Genomic DNA, 18,321 nt, shown 5'->3' on the forward strand with positions numbered 1-18,321 from the left:
TGTGCAAGTGCATATTCCATGGGCATTTGTGTGTCTTCATGCCTATCTGAGTGTCAGTGTGTCTTGTATCTAAATGAGTGAGTGAGTCTGTTATGGGAATCCATCAGAAGTGCTATTAATGCTGATAGTATTGGCAGGGCTGAAGCATGACTGACACACACAGACACACACACACCTCACTCTATTCTACTGTATTCTCTGTGTCTGCATGGGTGTTTTGCTTGCAGCATTTATGAGTCTGTATATAGTCTTATGTTGCTCAAAATACTCAAATTGTAAAGCCTTTTGGGATCAATTTGTGATTGGCTGTATGAATTAAATGGACGTGACTTGAATGTGGTGACATATATGGGAGCTTTGTTATTCCTTGCCACTTACCATTTTAAACGACTGCAAAGGTGTACAGTAGGTTTGGTTGCAGAAGTCGAGGTACATGATCTAAAAAAAAAAAAAGAACACATTTAAATGTCACATACAGTATAGGACGTAGTTTGTGGCTTTGTTGAACAGTATTGCATTGTGCAGAGAGGGGTTTCTGTTATTTAACCTACCTTTATTGCTACAATAAAATATAATACATACTTTACAGTCCATTAATGACATTCAGTATCCAATTAAGTGACTATCATATACCACCAGCATTATGAGCAATGCTTTCAACTGTTGTTCACAAAAAATAGCGTCTGATGTGGACTTAATCCATAGACTGCATAAAACAATGGACATAGCCACCGTAACGTCACCCATTGGTTTGTGGACTCCAGTTTTTGAAGCTTCTAGTTTGGCATTATGCCATTGCCATCTTGATTTTTTGTGACCATATTTGGATGAGAGGTTGGAGCAGTGGAGGAGTGAGGGGGGATGTCACTCATAGACTGTGGTGATGTCTCGCAGACAGCCACTTAAGCGCCCCTGTCCTTAAATATGCGTAACTTAAAAAACGAGTCAGTTACATAAAAATTCAGCCCCATATAGTTGACAGGAATGCTGTAATTAGCTATATAGACTAAAACTCTTTCCTGTATCAGGCTGTAAACATGTTTATTTCTGTTGTGAAGTTGGTCATTTTAACATGAAGGTCTATGCGGATTGACTTGCTTCTGCATCCAGCCTCAAGTGGTCGTTGAAGGAACTGCAGTTTTGGCACTTGTGTGTTGGCTTCATTTTTCAGGCACTTCTGTCTGTGGAAATCTTTAGAAATGTGTCTCATTTTCATTTAAAAAAAATATAAAATAATTAATTAAACATCTTTAAAAAAAACCCTGCCAAGTTCCCAAAACAGCTGGGTACTGTAGTTTTTTTGCAAAAGTTACTGCAGCAGATGTAAATAGTGCCTTTGTGTCTTTGGGATTGACTGAAACTTAAATGAGATTCCCGTTCATCGCAAGAAAGGAACACATCGCCCAGTGCAAAAGTGTGGCGTATCAATTTTGATTATTTTTGGACAACAATAGGGTTCTAAGGAACAGAGGAATAAGCTTCATGAGGTTTTGGGTTTTTTTTGTAAAATTGACGATAACATAAGAATATCAGCAGTCTCATTCTTTAATGTGATGATGCAATGATGCGAGGCAGTTAATAATAGTTCAAATATGCTCAAATATGCTAGTGACATTTTGTTGAACATTTTGTTTGCATGTACATGTTTCGCTTGGACTGTCCAGTAAAGAATCCAGAATTACAATGCTTTGTAATTTCACCATTTTTGGTATAAAAGACGCATTTTAGGTAGTACAGTAATTCATACTTGTTAACCCTCACAACCCCAGAGTTATAAGATCTCCACAGTACTTTAATCGACGATACTGTGAGCTGAGCTAGAATGAATAAATTAGTTAAAATTAGAATTGATCCGAAGCCTAAACCCCGGTTCCCATATGGTATTTGTATCTATCTCCCTGTACATGTGTTTCTATGACTGTGTGTTTCTGCAGTCTTTGGGAACCAATTAGAGCTCAGTCTCTGCCTCTTATTGATTTACCAGCCAATAATAATGAAGCACTGCTGTGAGGGACTATTGAACAATCTTCTCCCAGCTCAGGCTTGTTTGTTGCTGTTTAGCTAAATTCCTTTCCTGAAATTGTCTCAAAGACATTCATTGTTCCTGAGTGTGGTGTATAAAACAGAGGAACAGGAAGCTCTCTATCCAAAAGAGTACATGTACATGTAATAAAGGGCAATTTCTCAGGGAAAAAAACATGACCCCATGCCTCAAAGTCTGTCATAGCATGTACCCTGGAAATTAACCCCTGAGCTGTTGCACGATCAGCAGACTTATATACAAGACACATGGATACTGTGCATTAAAACAGACACAGCCTAAACTTTTGTACGCTGAACATAGTAATCACTCATGCTTAGACACACATTACAGCAGAACGGAGAAACCAGTTGCTCTCCAAAGCAACTGTAAGTTAAAGGAATAGTTTGGATCTTTTGAAGTGGGGTTGTGTGAGGTATTTCCATAGTCAATGTATTACTTACAGTTTGGTAAAACAGGCAAAACCATTGACACACTGCTATAATGAAGACAGAGCAGCAGCAAAATGTGTTTTAAGCCACTTTAAAAAAAGCAATATTGCTTTAATTGTACACAATGTTTAGAATATTTTCACTACTTCACCTTGCCATCAGACAGCAATTTCTGTTGGGAAACGGAAGCAATCTTTCAGGGTTTTTTCGTGTTTGTCTATGAGTTTCTTTTTGATCATTCTGTAACCTCTTTGTATTATGAGCTGTTGGTGGGTCTGTGAACACAATGCAAGTGAAACTTTTCAGTATGTTTTTTTTTTTCCACAGGAGCAGTGGATAGGTTGATAATTAAGGAATAAACTGTTTGAATATCAAATCCTACTTCCCTTTGATCAGAGTTTGTGTGATCAGAGCTGATCAGATTAAATCAATGGAATAGAGGAGCAGCTGCTGCAGAAGTGAGTGTGAAAGCACATCTTCTGCTGTGGTTAGACCCAGCGCTGGACCACATTGTGCATGGTTTCCATAAGAATGTAGCCTGTTTCATCTAAAATCAGTTGGAAAAATTGAAGAAGAAAACTATATGAAATTAGGAAATGTGAAATTCCCCTTTTCTGCGCTTGGCACTCTGCTGCTCCATCTGTGCCCAGGGTACAGTGTGCCACTAAAGAGAGAGACCCAGCTCCAAACTCGAAAATCAATAGGTGGTGGCAGTGCGCCACAAATAAATGAATGTGTGGGAAACCCTGTGATGGAGGCATCGGTAGACCAGCAGCTCCCATGTTAAGCTAAAATGACTGTTTCTGTCACTAGAGTCTGGACAAAACATAGATGAGGAACTGAAGTCATTAGCCTTTTTCCTTTCAACAACAAAGTCAAGTTGAAAAATATTCCAAATATAGTCTACTCTCAAACTGTTACTGATTTTTGTAGGCTTTTTTTTTTTTTGAGGTGGCTAAAATACATTTTCATGCTGCTCCACTGCACAGCAGTACATTGCTTAGCTTCAGTGGCAGTACTATTTCCTGCTTCTCTAAACTGGCAGTGTGCCAAATGCAACTACTGTATGTAATACACTGACTATGAATAAGTACCACATATAACCAGACTTCAAAAGATCTGAACTATCCCTTTGCATATGCCTACAGAGACTTGGGAGAAACTCACTTTTCTAGCATCTCTTCCTCATTCCTGTTATTTTTTCTTGTTCTCTGTTTTTGCAGCTCACCAGCTTGCATCAGTATTCACTGCAGCATGAAGTGTGAGAGAGAAGAGGAAAGTATAGAATGGATAATAGGAGGAGGCTGTGATTTGTCTTGTCATTTGTTCTGAAGGGAAAGGAGTGAAAGCGAGACAGGGAGAGGCAGGAGATGAGACAAAGAGAGAAGCAGGAGAGGGAGCAGTGGGAATGAAGTGGGTGGACGGTGCTACTGAGCAATGCAATGTTCCTCAAACATAGAGAGAAATTGATAAAAGAAAAGGTCTATAGGTGTTGTAGAAGTGGGAGGCAGAGAGAGCAGAGGGCAGAGAGAAAAAGAGAGGGATGAAGGTATCGGGGATCAAGGGAGGTGGGCATGCTGTTAGTAGCTGGAGGTTTATTAAAGACTTATTGCTCTATTGTGCTATTTTCCTTTATATCTCTGTTCTGAAACAAAAATCACTAATTCTTTTTCATTGAAAGAACAAAGGGTTCATTAATTTTGTGTTTTTCCTGGATATGTGTGCCTGCATGTCATAGTGGCCGCAGCACTATGCCACATGTATTGATTCACCAGTGGGCCTAAATCCTCTGAGATATTGTGGGAGTTAGTTTTATCACACATGCAAACACACAGTTAGCTCTTTCTAAGTCCCACCCCTTTTCGCTCTGTGCTCCAATGACAGGTGAGCGAGCTTGGGACCCAAGAGAACCTCTGTTGACTTAACCATTTCTTGTTTATATTAAGAGATGCTAAGTGCTAGTTAGAAATGTTAGAAAGAAAAACTAATTTTGAAGATGGTTAAAAGATGTGACAGGGAGCCTGTCACAATTGTCACGGACACAATACACTGTACAAAGTCACACCTTAATTTAGGCTAATGTTAGCAAAATGTTAGCTAAGACATAGCTTCATCAAGAGGTGTTAGCTTAGTTTTAGTTTACCAACATCTGCCCAGGCTCCCAGCAAAGCTGCTCAGCCTTGCAGCAATTTTTTCCCATTAGCTACCTGCAGCTTTACACTTATAAGGCTTTCCTGGAGCCAAGAAAAGCAATTAAAAAATCTGTGACATCATCACAATATGAGCCATATGGGAACTAGCAGGCGGGGCCAGTAGGAGGAAGACTACTTCACATATTCAGTGGGCCACACACAAAAGTAAACCCAGAAACTAGAATTTTTTGGGCATATGCACCAGGCAAGCAACTCAACTGGAATGAATAGGTGCCATCTAGGCTGCAGCCTATGATCACAATTTTTGTGTGTAAGTCCTGTATAAACTACAGGTGTTTCCAACAGACTGTAGCCCATGCAAAGACCCGAATAGTAACATCACAGTACAGTGTGTGAGCGTGTGTGTGTGTGTGTGTGTGTGTGTGTGTGTGTGTGTGTGTGTGTGTGTGTGTGTGTGTGTGTGTGTGTGGGTGTGTGTAGTGGACGGGTGGGGGGGCTCTACATTTTTAATCCGTGCCTGAGAGAAGCAGACATGGAATCACGTCATTGCCACTTTTAAACCTTTATAGACACACATACACATGTACACACACTCGCATACCTTTCACACTCTTAGACATGAGGAGGAAATGGGCTCTCTGGGGGGGGAAGACTTTATGAGTTACGCCTTGTAAAGCGTGCAACGGTAAAATCCTTCCCCCCAGGCTCTTACTGATGTGATGGGCTCTTTTATTGGGGTCAGGAGGGGGCGCCGCAGTGAATCTTGGTGTGAGTGTGCACGGAGTGTATTTGGGAAGTGTCTATGGAACTAATGACCTGACATTAAGCTGTAGCATTGAAGGTTTCCCAGGTCACCAAGGTTACATATTTATTATATTTGGGTGGCATCCCAGTTTATCTCACACCGTCATCTATGGATACAATTTTAAATTTATACACGTGTACAATTACCTTAATCTGAGAAAGACTGCAACACAAACACTCTCAAACACACTCATTCGGTTAATTGAACCAACTCTCTTAAATGGCCTATGGTCATTTAATGATGCAACCAAAGGAAAGCCTGTTAATGTGCTACATTGTGATTGTGTGTGTGTGTGTGTGTGTGTGTGTGTCAGTTAGAGAGAGATGTGCATATAAACGGCAACATAGTAAGAGCCCTTCAAATGGTATTTGTCTTTGTGCTTTTTACATGGCAGTATTTTATTCATCAGCAGGCTTTATGTTTTTATTTTTATAAATGTTATTATTTTATTTTTACTTATCAGTCTAGGTGTTTGTTCAGTATAACATGACCTTTTTCTGGTTGCCTTTGTCTCTTTGCTCCAGGGCCATTACATAATTTATAGCAAATAATTGTGGCACCATTTTTTAATCTCTTGTGGAAAATTGCTTCATGTTACTGATGTTATCTAGTAGCACAGTAATGTGGTAGAGGTTAATAAATTAATAATCAAATTTCCTTAAAAACCAAAAAGATCAAGCTCAAACATTTTCGAGAATATGACAGGCACTATATGATACAAAGATCAAATGTTTTTCATTAATGTTCTGTTTTGACTGACTTGTGTTCATTGTTTACCCGTTTTTATTTATGATGACATCCCTGTTCATAACTGATGGGTCTGTACATAAATTCATAGTTTAACTCAATAACAGCGCTCATTTTATTCTGTGGCTGCAGTGGCGTTTGGGGTGTTTTGGGATCACTGTGCGAGTCCTAATCCCATGGTAGTGTTTAACTGGAAGTGCAGTGTAAAATCACACTTCAGACGATGACTCATCTGTGCTAACAAGCACCAACAGCCAAAAGATTTCTCCTCCTTTCCTCTTAGGAGACACATAAATACAGAAGTCTATTTTCCTCTTCCCTGCACCTCTGAGCCCTGTCAACAAAATCTTAACTTTTTAAGAAAACACATAGTAGAAAAAAACATCAAAGCAGAAATAGATTCCCATTCTTTATAAAAAAATCACAGTGCACTATTTGGTATGATTGAGTTATAACATTTAGTAATAGAACAATATAATATGACTGAGTCTCTCTTAATACTTTGCCTTTTAAAGTCTCAGGTTCAATATTTCAGATGTCACCATTTTCTTTTTTTGGAGCTAGAAGTGACAATGAAGTAAAAATCAGGAAAGCACTTCCATTTGAATTTTTCGTTTTACACACGGACGTGTCAGGCCAGACACCCTTCTTCAGCATGTATCTTGGCAATGTTCACTATAGACTGTAATCTCACAGAGGCCAAAACTAATGATGCATCCATTCAGTTTCTGTCATCTCACAACATCGACACTGTAAGGATGAGAAATTGCATATCTCCTAACTGTCTGCCTGTGTATTGTATACTGTCAGCTGCTTTGCTGCTTGTAAGACATTCAGCTCTTTTAATCTGTCATGCCTTAAACGGTCTTGTCCAAAACAATCTATGCACTTTGTGCCGTCAGCATTCAAAGCTGTGGCCAATTTACCGTGAACTTCTGCTGATTCGGATTTCACAGTCTGGTCATCGTTCACAGCACACTCTATAGAAGCTCAGCTTGTTCCTTACTTGTGTTTTACATTTTTACTTTGCAGATAGACATGTGCTGTCATGGTTCTGACTCTGCCTTTCTGGTAGTGAGATTCAACTTCTGAAAAAATATAGTAATGAAATATGATGCGATTAGTTTCCTTTAGGGTTATTTTTTTTAAAATATGTACAAAAAACATGATGTTGGTTGGAGAGACGTGTTCAGTACACTCCACAGCAAGAGCTAAAGGTAAAAAAACACTTTATTGAAAGAAAATGAAAGAAAACGGTATCTGCACTAGAAAATAATAAAATGATAGGCCTTTATGACTAAATAGTTTCAAGGTATTGAAGCATCAAATTTCCATCAAAATTCATAAAGTTCTCAGGGACAAGAAAATCTTCACATGAATTTAAATGCAAAGAGAAAAAGAAAAAATACTGCATCTGAAGAACTAGAGGCAGATTTGCAAAAATCATGGAATAAAAGATAACTGCCTGAATTGAGACACAATGTTTGCATGTGTCAAGACAAAAATGCAGAAACATCACATGATGACTGTGATATTACCGAGATTAGAAAGGAGTTGTGTTGGGAAAGTTGTTGTGTGAAAACACACTGGCGCTGCTGCACCACAGCCCATCATGTGACATGTGTCAAGTGCTGTGTGAACAGGAAACGTCACGCTGCAGCAAGTCAACAGAACACACACAAATATTACTACTTTCACAAAAAGATCTGTACTTACTACACCTAAGCATCAGCTTAACTAGATTCATGTGTGGACACACACTAACAAAAACTTGATTTCTGAAGAGCCAATATTAAAAGCTGTGGCTCGCCAGGAAATATCTTCTTTGCCAGTGTCTTTGTAATGACAGGATTGTGGGTTGTATAGCTCAGGATATTTCTTGATCTCGGCAACTAACCTCTCCTTATTCATTCTTCTACACACACAAGAGACGGCAACAGATTTCTATTTATACATCCACGATGAGGAGAGGGGTTGAGCTGCCACAAGAGCAGAGAAGAAGAGCTGCATCTGGAGGCCCTTTATACAAGCAGAGAGCAAGTGGGGGGGGGGGTGTATTTAATTCAGGGGCAGTGAGGCTGCAAATAGGACAGCGGCATAAAGTGCAGAGGGGTGGCTCGTCCATGAGCGCTGGTGTGCGCCTTGTTGTTGCTGGTGTGGAGTGGTGCATAGAAAATAATAGTGACTGTTTTGAAGTGCGCTGTTTGGTGCTGGTGTGTTACATTACTTTAAGTACAAGTAAAGCTTTACTTGTTTCTTAACTTTTGTTCCTCAGCTCAGCTATGTCAAAGGTGCCTTTAACTCTAAATTCACCATATCCGAACATTGCATCTTAGGCGTTTAAAACGTGTAGAAAAAGAAAACAAAACAGTGTGGTAGAAAGCTAGAAATCTGTTACAAAAGTATAACTTAAAAGTAAGCAGACTCAAATACTTTATCACTTCAGAATCCATCTAATGCCACACTGTGAATATCAAATATATTTGATGATCGGGGCAGCTCTGATCAGTCTCTGAGACAGTTGGTGTGGTTAAGACTGAATCCGTAAAGCTCTCATTGCATCTGACACTCTGCACCATTCATCTGCTTTAACCGAGCCTCTCTCTTATTGTCAGAAGGGAAAAATCTGGGGTAAATCTCCTGGATAAGCATGTAGCATGTAGCAGGGAGAAAGATTTAGTGACAAATATGAAGAGAAGAAGACAGACGGACTGAATCAGAGCGTGATATATGCAGTGAGAAATCCAAAGAGTAAGAGAGACAAAGACTAATTCACCCAGATGAGCCAGAGGAGGAGCGAGAGAGCAAAAATAGACTGGTATAAAGTGCCTAAAACTTTAAAATATCTTTCACCAAAGGTTGTTTATATGTTAAAATGTCCTGGAACTCACCAAGATTCGATGACACAGCGTTTTGCTTCCTCTGATATCAAAGAAAACAACAGCAGCTGTCAGGTGGTAAACTGCGGCTGCTAACAGTTTATGACAGGAGTGGGAGGAAAGGAAGAGCGCAAGGAGGAGAGAAAGCTAAAACAGGATTTCTGCACTTCAGGCTTTTGATATGTAGCAGCAAGCTGTAGGTAGACAGGAGGGGTGAGGAGAGAAAAAGGAAGGGATTTAGGGTAGAGGAATAAAGAGATAACGAAAGAGTGACAGCCAGTAAACGAGGGGAGGGGACGAGAGAGGGAGAAGCGGCACTTAGGGTGAATGAGGTGATGAGAGAGCGCGCACATATTCATGCAAGCCTTAAAGAACTTAAAAGCTGAATGTTGCAACTCGTTGGGAGTCTTTTGTCGTGGCTAAGGTGCAGATGAGTTCAGATGGCTTCTGGCAACAATCTCTCAGAATTAAATCAAATCTGTTAGTAGCTTTTAAGTTGTATAGGTTTTCTCAGAAAACCTTTTAGTGCCCTGAGAGTGTAAGTGGGTAAGAGAACGCAGTGATGCAAACATGGCATAGGGACAAAGAAACCCATCAGAAATCAAAACCTTATAAACAGAGGAGCACAACACTGAATATACTGAATAATATCTAAGGAACTGCAAAGGCATAACAAAGTTTTTTAAAAAGAACACTAGTTTACTAACTACGACTTTTAGCACTCACTAAGGACTATTACTTTAACACTTTTCTGAATGTGTGCCTGTTTAATTACGGTCTTAATTCACTGGTTTGCAAAGAAAGGAGCAGACCCGAAATTATTTAATGTGGGAGACAAATTACAAAAGTATCCAATGTTGCATTGAAGGCTGCATGAAACCTTTTATTAGTAGGAGTCCCTCAGGAACTTCTGCATTTCTATCTGTATTCTGTGAGGGATAAAGCTGCAAATGTCTTTGGCCTCTCTATTCTATCCTACTCTCATGTTTCACTAGTATCTAAATGTGTGTTTTCTGTGTCTTACCCTCAGGTGAAAGTGATGGTACGTGTGTGCCCAGTATCTCAGTCAGACGCCGCTGAGTCCAGTTCCTTCCTTAAAGTGGATCCCAGGAAAAAACAAATCACCATCATGGATCCCTCAGCCAATCAGACACCAAGTGCAGCCTCCCAGAAAAAGGCGGCAACCAATCAGGTCCCTCCAAAGATGTTCACCTTTGATGCGGCGTTCCCTCCTGATGCATCACAGGTGAGAAAAAAGATAAGAGAGGTCAGAAAACAAAGGACTTTGGTGGGATTTTTTAGAAACACAAAAGCTGAGCTACCAAGTTATGTTACTAAGTTGGAGATATTTGAAATTTCTGACTTTCTGCTAAAATATCTCACTTGGCTAAAACAATCTGCAAAAGTGTCAACAGACTGGTGACAAATTGGCTGCAAAGTAACCACGGCTGGCACTTAGATCCAAATAAAATCTTTCTATTCTTATGAAGCATTAGATGAGAAGGTCAATACTCTCATGTCTCTACACTAAATATGAAGCATCCAGTTAACTTAACAGATTCAAAGCAGGTGCAAACAGAGCGGTGTACAGATGAAAACAAGATATGACATGTTTATTTGTGAATTTTATGGTAGGTGCATTTTTTTTTAACTTTGAACAGGATGATGCTGATGTTTCTCCCTTGATGGGTGAGAACCAGAGGGGCAAACGTGATAATTTAGGATCAAAATTAGTTACATACTGCAGATAACAGCTTTTGATTTTTTTTTTAAATTGACAAAAGAGTATATGTGAATTCTAAACCAATCCAGAGTTACTAATCGAAAACCAAAACACCTACCACTGAACACAGTGAAGTAAAAAGTCAATAAATGTCAAACTGTTGCTCATAAAGTAAATTGTCACCTACATATTTATAAACATTTGATAATAAAGATAGAACTGAATAAATAGCCAGGACAAAGTATTGAGTTTTTATGATTTGGCTCTCCTGTAAAGTTCACAAATGCCATTTACTCTAGTAAACTCTCACCCTGCTTCTGGTCTTTATGCTTAGTAAAACAAATGGTCAAATATGCATAATTTTAAAAATGTGGAACTATCCCTTTAGCATTTATAAAGCCATTTAAAAATGAAAAAGGAGCTAGACCCTGTTTGTTTGCATGTCTTAAATCAATTGTAGTGTATGTGTTGTGCCTAGAATGCAACAAATAGGTGTATCTCTTATTTTGAAATAATGGACAAATGCTCCAAGGTTGGAATAACAGAATGCTCTCCCATCTACAGTTCATACACATTTTTACCAATAAATTTCCATGGATTTTCACAACCATAGAGTATTTCAGCTAGTTTTTTCCCCCAGCAGTGGTGCTTAACAATTTGAGTTTCATTTCGCACCACAAAAAGATATTTAGCTCGTTCCCTGACACAAGATGACTGGATTACGTTTAATAAAATGCTTACCATACCCCATATGCAGTTACAATCACTCAACTAACATATAGTATTACAATCAATACTATGACTCCAACATTGCATTGTAGACATATTTGATGACTGTTAACAAGCAGAACCCAGCAAATTACCTTCATAAAAACTGTATCCAAACAATTGGTTTTTGAGTAGTGATATCAAAATCAAAAAATGTTACAATTGCCCCCAGTCTCCCCCAATCAACCCTTCAGAGAAACAAAGCGACTCAGATCCAGAATAAATGTAGATGAGAACAGTGTCAAAATTAACCAGGCAGTTTCTTAAAATCAGGAGTCAGTCATCACTGTTTTAGCACCTGCCTTCACTACATAGAAATCTGGGAGATAACTGGGTGTCGGGGAAACTGTGACCTGAAAAAGCTGTCTGTGTTTTCATTAACTGGAAGGACTAACATTAGCCTAACAGCAGCCTATTAGCAGCCTTTAGCGCCCATACCTCTGCAGTTAGGGCTTCCTTCCTGGACACGGCTCCCGAAATGGTCCCTTGTTCGGTGGACGAGAGGGAGGCGCTGCAGCGGGTGTAAGGTTGTTTACCCCGGGGATAAACGCCGATATTGGGAGTTGATTCGCGCAGCAGGGTGCTTGACGTTAGCTCCTTTAGCATGGTTAGCTAGCGCTGACTCTCCCCATGTTTGAAATGCTGGACTTTTTACGTCCACATTTTGCGCGTCCCGGGTCCAGGTCTTTCTTAAGGCATGCCATATACTGGTCCAAGTGGTGCCAGATATTAATAAATCCGTATTTCGTGGCATCACGCACTTAAGTTATGTCAGCAGCAGCAATTGGGGTGAAGTTCAGAAGGAGCACACCTGACGTTAATCACGCAGAGAGCGACATAACGTCCAGTGACGTCATTGATCGGCCCAAACAGAAACACCCTGGGGGAGAGAGGGAATCACCTGGATCTATTATAAATCATAGATGTATCATAGTGAAGTGATGAAGCCTTCACCATTTTAACGGCTGTAAGACACTTAATAATAACAATAATAATAATAACAATAACAATAATAATAATAATAATGACAATAATAATAATAACAATAATAATAATAATAATAATAATAATAATACAGTAGGCCTGGGCTATATCTCTGGATTGAATTCACCTTTCTGAATAAATGAACTGACTAAATGAAACTGTGATTGTTCACTCTTTTGTTGTTTAAAATACAGGAAGAGGCTGTTTAGCAACAAGCTAGTGCCATGGAGACACTAAGCCAACACTGAGTAGTCAAAAAAAAGTCTACACTGACAAGTTGATTTTACCAATAATAATCTTGAAAACCGATTTACTTGAAAAAGTAGAGTAAAATAACAAGAAAATGTAACTATAAATCTTAATTTATGTTTACCTTATATCTAACTGTTTGATTTACTTGAAATCTATCTGTATTTACTTCTGTGTTAGCAACTTCAGTAAACCAACTTAGTCTGACTGGAAAGATGAATTCAATTAAACTTGTAATTTTTAAGTTGCAACAACCTAGTCAATATAACTGAGAGAATTTAACCATTACATGTAAAGTAAACATAAATTAGGATTAATAGTTATATTCACTTTTATTGCTTTTATGTTTTTCTAAGTTAAATCAGCTTGTCAGTATGTTATAGTGTATTAAGTATGTATGATTTTTAAAAAAGAACAACAAAATAAAATAGTTCAAAGAAAGAAAATCCCAAAACAACAGCAAAACTCATCTCTGATGCATAATTTGCAGGATATAATCTGTGCAAAAACCATCCAAATTGTTGCTTTTACACAAATTTCTTGCAGTAACCGTGTTCACTGTTTTTGGTTAATCGTATGGTTTATCTGTACTGTTAATGTTATGCAATGAATGTAATATGAAATAACCATAAAATATCTCAGTCAGGGGTCATCAACTTACTCAGTGATAGAGAAGGGGACCCTTATAGAAAACATTTGGAAACTATTATACAGGTAGCCTATAGGTGATGCAAGTTTCCATGAATTTTCTAAAGTTTTCTGGATTTATTTAATCTTTCAAAACTTGTTAAGGACTGGAAATTTCTTTTTTGAAATTCCATGACTTTTCCTTTTTTTTTTCACGACCATACAAACCCTCTCTTTTTCCCCATTATGTGGCCTAGACTTGGTGCGACACGACAAAAAGCTCTCTTTTTTTAAAACCTTTTTTTAGATTGTCTGTCACTTAAATGTAAACATCCAGTGTCTACCATAAGGATAACATTACTCTAGTGGACAGCGTGTCTCTATACATTCAGAAATGTGTGCTTTTCCTTTTCACCATCTTTTTACATTTTCACTCCCCTCTTTCTCCCTCTCTCTGCCTGTTGCTAGGCGGAGGTGTGCGCAGGAACGGTTGCCGAGGTGATTCAGTCAGTGGTGAACGGAGCAGATGGCTGTGTCTTCTGCTTTGGACACTCCAAGCTGGGTAACTCTCATACACACATGCATGCTGACTTCAAAATCAGAGGATGTGTGGCTCATGAGTCATCTTCAGTGTGTGTGTGTGTGTGTGTGCGCGTGCGTGCGTGCGTGCGTGTGTGTGTGACCGTCAGTGTGTCAGTCTTTCAGTTGGCTTTCTCCCTACTGGCTCTCATCTATCAGAGAGAGAAAGAAGAGGATTAGTGTCTGCTGAGGCTGAAAGCATTCTCAGTCTGCTCCGTCTGTGTTTCTGTCTTCTTTTCTCTTTCTCTAATCCTTCTGAAGCTGGTTTTTAGAGAAGCTGTCTTAAAAAGGGTCAGGACCCCTTACTGCACATTGCAACATGCCTGAAACCCACACACATGTACTGGCACAAACAAAGACCCACCACACACACAGAGATGTTCTTCAGCCCCGGGTCAGTTCCTGTTGCGTTTATCCCTGTACATGCAAGCAGCATTACACTTCTTGGCACGTTGTCTTCATACATCCGGTTGGAGTTTCTAAGTCCTCTTGAACTGCTGGCAAAGGACAAAAGCAGAAAATTTAAACACTGCCGTTCAGTGGGGGACACTTCTGTCTGTTAAAGGTTCTGTATACAACACTCAGAGCAGAAATATAGCAGCAAACAATCTTCTATGCAAAGATATAAGGGAATAATGGTAAAATAAGCTGAGAATGAAGTCACACAACCTCTGTGGGTGTGCTGAAATCGACACTTCTCCATGGTTTGTTGTGGTGAGCAGTGTATTTATAGCAGTGGCTCGCTCATCACCGCACTGCGCTCATATGTCGATTATCATCATAGAAGTGCAGCACCACCCCTCAGGTTCCTCCCTGGTTAACACTATTATCTCTGTCAGCACTGTTGTCATTTTCTTAAGCTCTGTTTATGGAGTTAGCACTGTTAGCTGATAGCTGCCACCACAGCCACCTCCATGTTTACAACCATAACCAGACAACTTATATGCTCTGATTTTTGCATTGAGCCCCTTTAATAGCTGGGCCTGGCACAAACAGTGATAAAGTTGTATATTAAAAAAATACATACAAACCACTGTTTTCTTCCCAAATTGTTGTAAAAGGTAAATGATTCATACATTTGTTTAATTTTTGGTCTCATCTTGGTTTGTTGTTTTTTTCCTGTTATTAACATTGGTTAGGGTAATAGCAGAGAATGGGAACATGGCAACCAGCTACAACAAAATTCCAATGAGGGATGAAACTTGAACAGTCAGACAGGCTGTAAAAAAAAGCCAGCAGTGTATACAAATTAGCTTAAGTTTAGATAGCACATCAGTTTAATCAAATTAAGTGTTTATATTTTGAACCACGGCTTCACGGTTGTGCTGGACGGCGAGGGCTCTTCTGTGTGGAGTTTGCATATTATTCTCGTGTGAGACTTCTCTGAGTTCTCTGGCTTCCTCCTTTAGGTTGATTGGTGACTTTAAACTGGCTGTAGGTGTGAGTGTGCATGTCAGTGATTGTTTGTCACTGTGTGTCAGCCCTGTGATAGTCTGGAGATGTTCTGGGTGTACCCAGCCCCTTGCCCAGTGTCAGATGGGATGGGTTCCAGTCCCCCTGTGACCCCGAACAGGATAATCATTCACGGATTATGAATGAATGACTGAATATATTAAACCATTTAATTTGGAGGTAAAAATGAAAGTGAACTGAAAGTGTCATGTGATACTGCAATAAGAAATGCAGTGACTTCACTTGAATTGCCTCACAACAGAACACTGTTTCTAGGCCCGCAGTATACTTTATAAGAAAAAGGCATTAAAAATACCCATAATAATGCAAAAAAGCCCCCATTGCCTAGGAAAAATATGAACGCACGCAACTAAGCTTGAAGCCAGAGTTTAACATGAAAATAAGACCTTAAGTGTAATACATAGGTATTCTTTTTTAAATCAGGCTTTATGTTGCTTCAAGTTGTCACATTTTGATAGAGGAGTGGGCAAAGAGCTGAACCACGTAGGACAGATCAAACAAACAGATGCACACATAATCACCACAGATCTCCCAAGACAATGGAGCAACATGGTGTACATGCCAGCCTGCTGAGATCACCATTTTGCATCTCACCATGTTTACATATTTTGACTCAGCTTTCAAATATTGACATGTGAGAATGATTGTGTCATGATTTGTGATGATGATTCATTGTGTGTAATATGACTGGAATCATTATGCCTAACAGGCCCACACAATGGACCTCCTTTTGTCAGTGTTTGATTGTGTTGAATGATAAGAAGCATGACTGAATTTTCTGGTTTTTAAACTGCGTGCTTTTCTAAAAATAAATAAAAATAAGTAGAATAATGTATGTTTTTAATTGTGTGATGTGTTATGTGTAATGTTAGCCTATGTACTTTTGCTACTTGGAAGAAGCCTGAGACAAATTTCCACTGAGGTGGACCATGAAGTCACTTTATTATAATCTAATGTGATGAGAGAGTTTGCTCTTTCAATCAATTTTACTGTTATATTAATGCTTTGGAGCGGCTCTGACATTGCTGGTTTTCGGTTTAAACGACTGCTGATGAGGCAGCAGATGAGATCATTCTTCGTGATACAGCTCACCTAAGGCCATGGATCTTAATGAGGCTGCATTATAATGGCATTACCTTTTTTTTTTACATTATTAAAAAGGGGAAAGTAAAACAGTGAGCATTTATCTTCAGCCCTGTGGCCCTCAGCTGTGGACACATATCAGACACACAAACGTTGACTCATGTACACACACATGCACAGTTTCACAAAGAGTAACCAGGTTTTCTTGAATAGGAAAATTATACTGATACTGAAATAAATGGATAAATTTCAGGAGTGTTATTGAATCCCTCTGGCTTTGAGTAATGTCTGATGGATTATGTTATCAGTTATTGGATTATTGGCTTTGGATGGATCGTCTTTTAGCAGTGATGAGCGTGTGTGTGTGTGTGTGTGTGTGTGTGTGTAAGCTCATGTGTGCATTTGTTTGAACTGATATTACAGTGCTGCCTTCCTCTCTCACACTTTTCACAATGTTTACTTTCTTTCTGACAGCACTGACAACTCTGCTTGATGAGGCCAATTACTGGGAATATACATCAGCTATATAGACATGGACACACACATATACACACACTTCCTTATCTCCTGTAGCATAAAGTCACTATTGTTTCAGCATTGTGTTAGTCAGTGGAGCAGACAGTTAGCTGACCGTATCTTGACAGCCTGCGGTAGTTAAAACAGGGGGAAAGAGATATACTCACATAGATTTGCAATTTAAGACTCTCTTGCATATTCACAGTCCTCAAGGCAAAAGAGAGAAACGAAAGTTGTTCAAGTGCTCTGTGGGTGCGGTATTACATAGTGCCATTATGACTGAAGAAATCTGATATGGAGGGGTCAGGGATAAAACAGTTTTAGCTGCCGTCAATTTAAGTGTACACTATATTGAGAATACTTTCAATGCTTTACCTGAACGTCAGAAAGCGATTTCTGATGAAGAACCGAAGCGATTATTGACTCTCCTCAAGCCAGACTCTATTTAGAAAAACAGCGATTTAACATTGCTGAACACAGGAGGTGCCAGTATACCCCTTTCACAGTTAGTTTTTGTTTGTATTATTGTGTGACTTTGGAGTTAGTTAGTTCATGTTGACCAAAGTCACACAATAACACAAACAAAAACAAATGATCGAGGCAGCGTTAGGGCTAATAACACTGACTATGAAAAAGTATTACATGTGAATAAAAAAATCTGAGCTATCCATTTAAACGAGTTATTTTATGCAGATGATTGCAAATTTATGTCTTTAACATTTCTGTAAAAGCATTTTAAAGTTTTATCCAGAAGAGTCAAAACATTGTGCTTTAGGCAGCCTTAACAGATTTCATTTTAACAATGTACAAACAGCACTATAATGGTATTAACCATATCTGACACTAAATAACACCTTATCTTGTTGTTTGTGCATGTTTGCTATTTCTCCTCTAGTTTTTGAACATGTTTGTGACAAATCATGAAATGCATCTTCGTTTTGACAGTAAGTCTAGACGCTCTAGGAAACATCGAGGGAGAACAATGTAAAATTACAGTGTAGCTGACAACCGCCCCTCCATGCTATCTCTGAACAAATCAGAACACATTTCTCTCCCCTGCATCACACGAGTCAGGCTTTTGATGTCCTCTGTTTCTGTGCAAGTGTTCATGTTGGTGTGATAGTTAGGTGTGACATATGGCTTTGTTTAGGTGTGTGTTTGATCTCAAACTCCTGACAGCCAGAGCAGGTGTGTGTGTTTGGGGCGGGGGAGAATCATCATCTTGTGGCTCAAAGGGACAGATCTGGAGGCTCCGTGTGCACA

The 18,321-nt window shown here is 39.2% G+C and overlaps 1 protein-coding gene and 1 long non-coding RNA gene across 3 annotated transcripts in view; one reads left to right on the forward strand and one right to left on the reverse strand.

The window, feature by feature from the left end:
- LOC148190433 (uncharacterized) overlaps nt 1-12,422 on the reverse strand; it is a 74,181-nt gene extending 61,759 nt beyond the window's left edge. Inside the window, exons 1-3 of the long non-coding RNA XR_015776838.1 lie at nt 11,986-12,422; nt 10,081-10,288; nt 379-438 (exon numbers count right to left, since the gene is read on the reverse strand). This is a non-coding gene — a long non-coding RNA (uncharacterized LOC148190433). The remainder of the gene's footprint in view (nt 1-378; nt 439-10,080; nt 10,289-11,985) is intronic.
- kif26ba (kinesin family member 26Ba) overlaps nt 1-18,321 on the forward strand; it is a 110,041-nt gene that overhangs the window by 65,289 nt on the left and 26,431 nt on the right. For both annotated transcript variants that reach the window (XM_088079146.1, XM_088079153.1), the window contains exons 6-7: nt 10,087-10,302; nt 13,876-13,969. In XM_088079146.1, coding sequence (XP_087935272.1) covers nt 10,087-10,302; nt 13,876-13,969 — 310 coding nt within the window. The remainder of the gene's footprint in view (nt 1-10,086; nt 10,303-13,875; nt 13,970-18,321) is intronic.

This window comes from Plectropomus leopardus, chromosome 1 (assembly GCF_026936395.1).
Source record: "Plectropomus leopardus strain MGB_pleo_1.0 chromosome 1, ASM2693639v1, whole genome shotgun sequence".
NCBI classification, from domain to species: Eukaryota; Metazoa; Chordata; class Actinopteri; order Perciformes; family Serranidae; genus Plectropomus; species Plectropomus leopardus.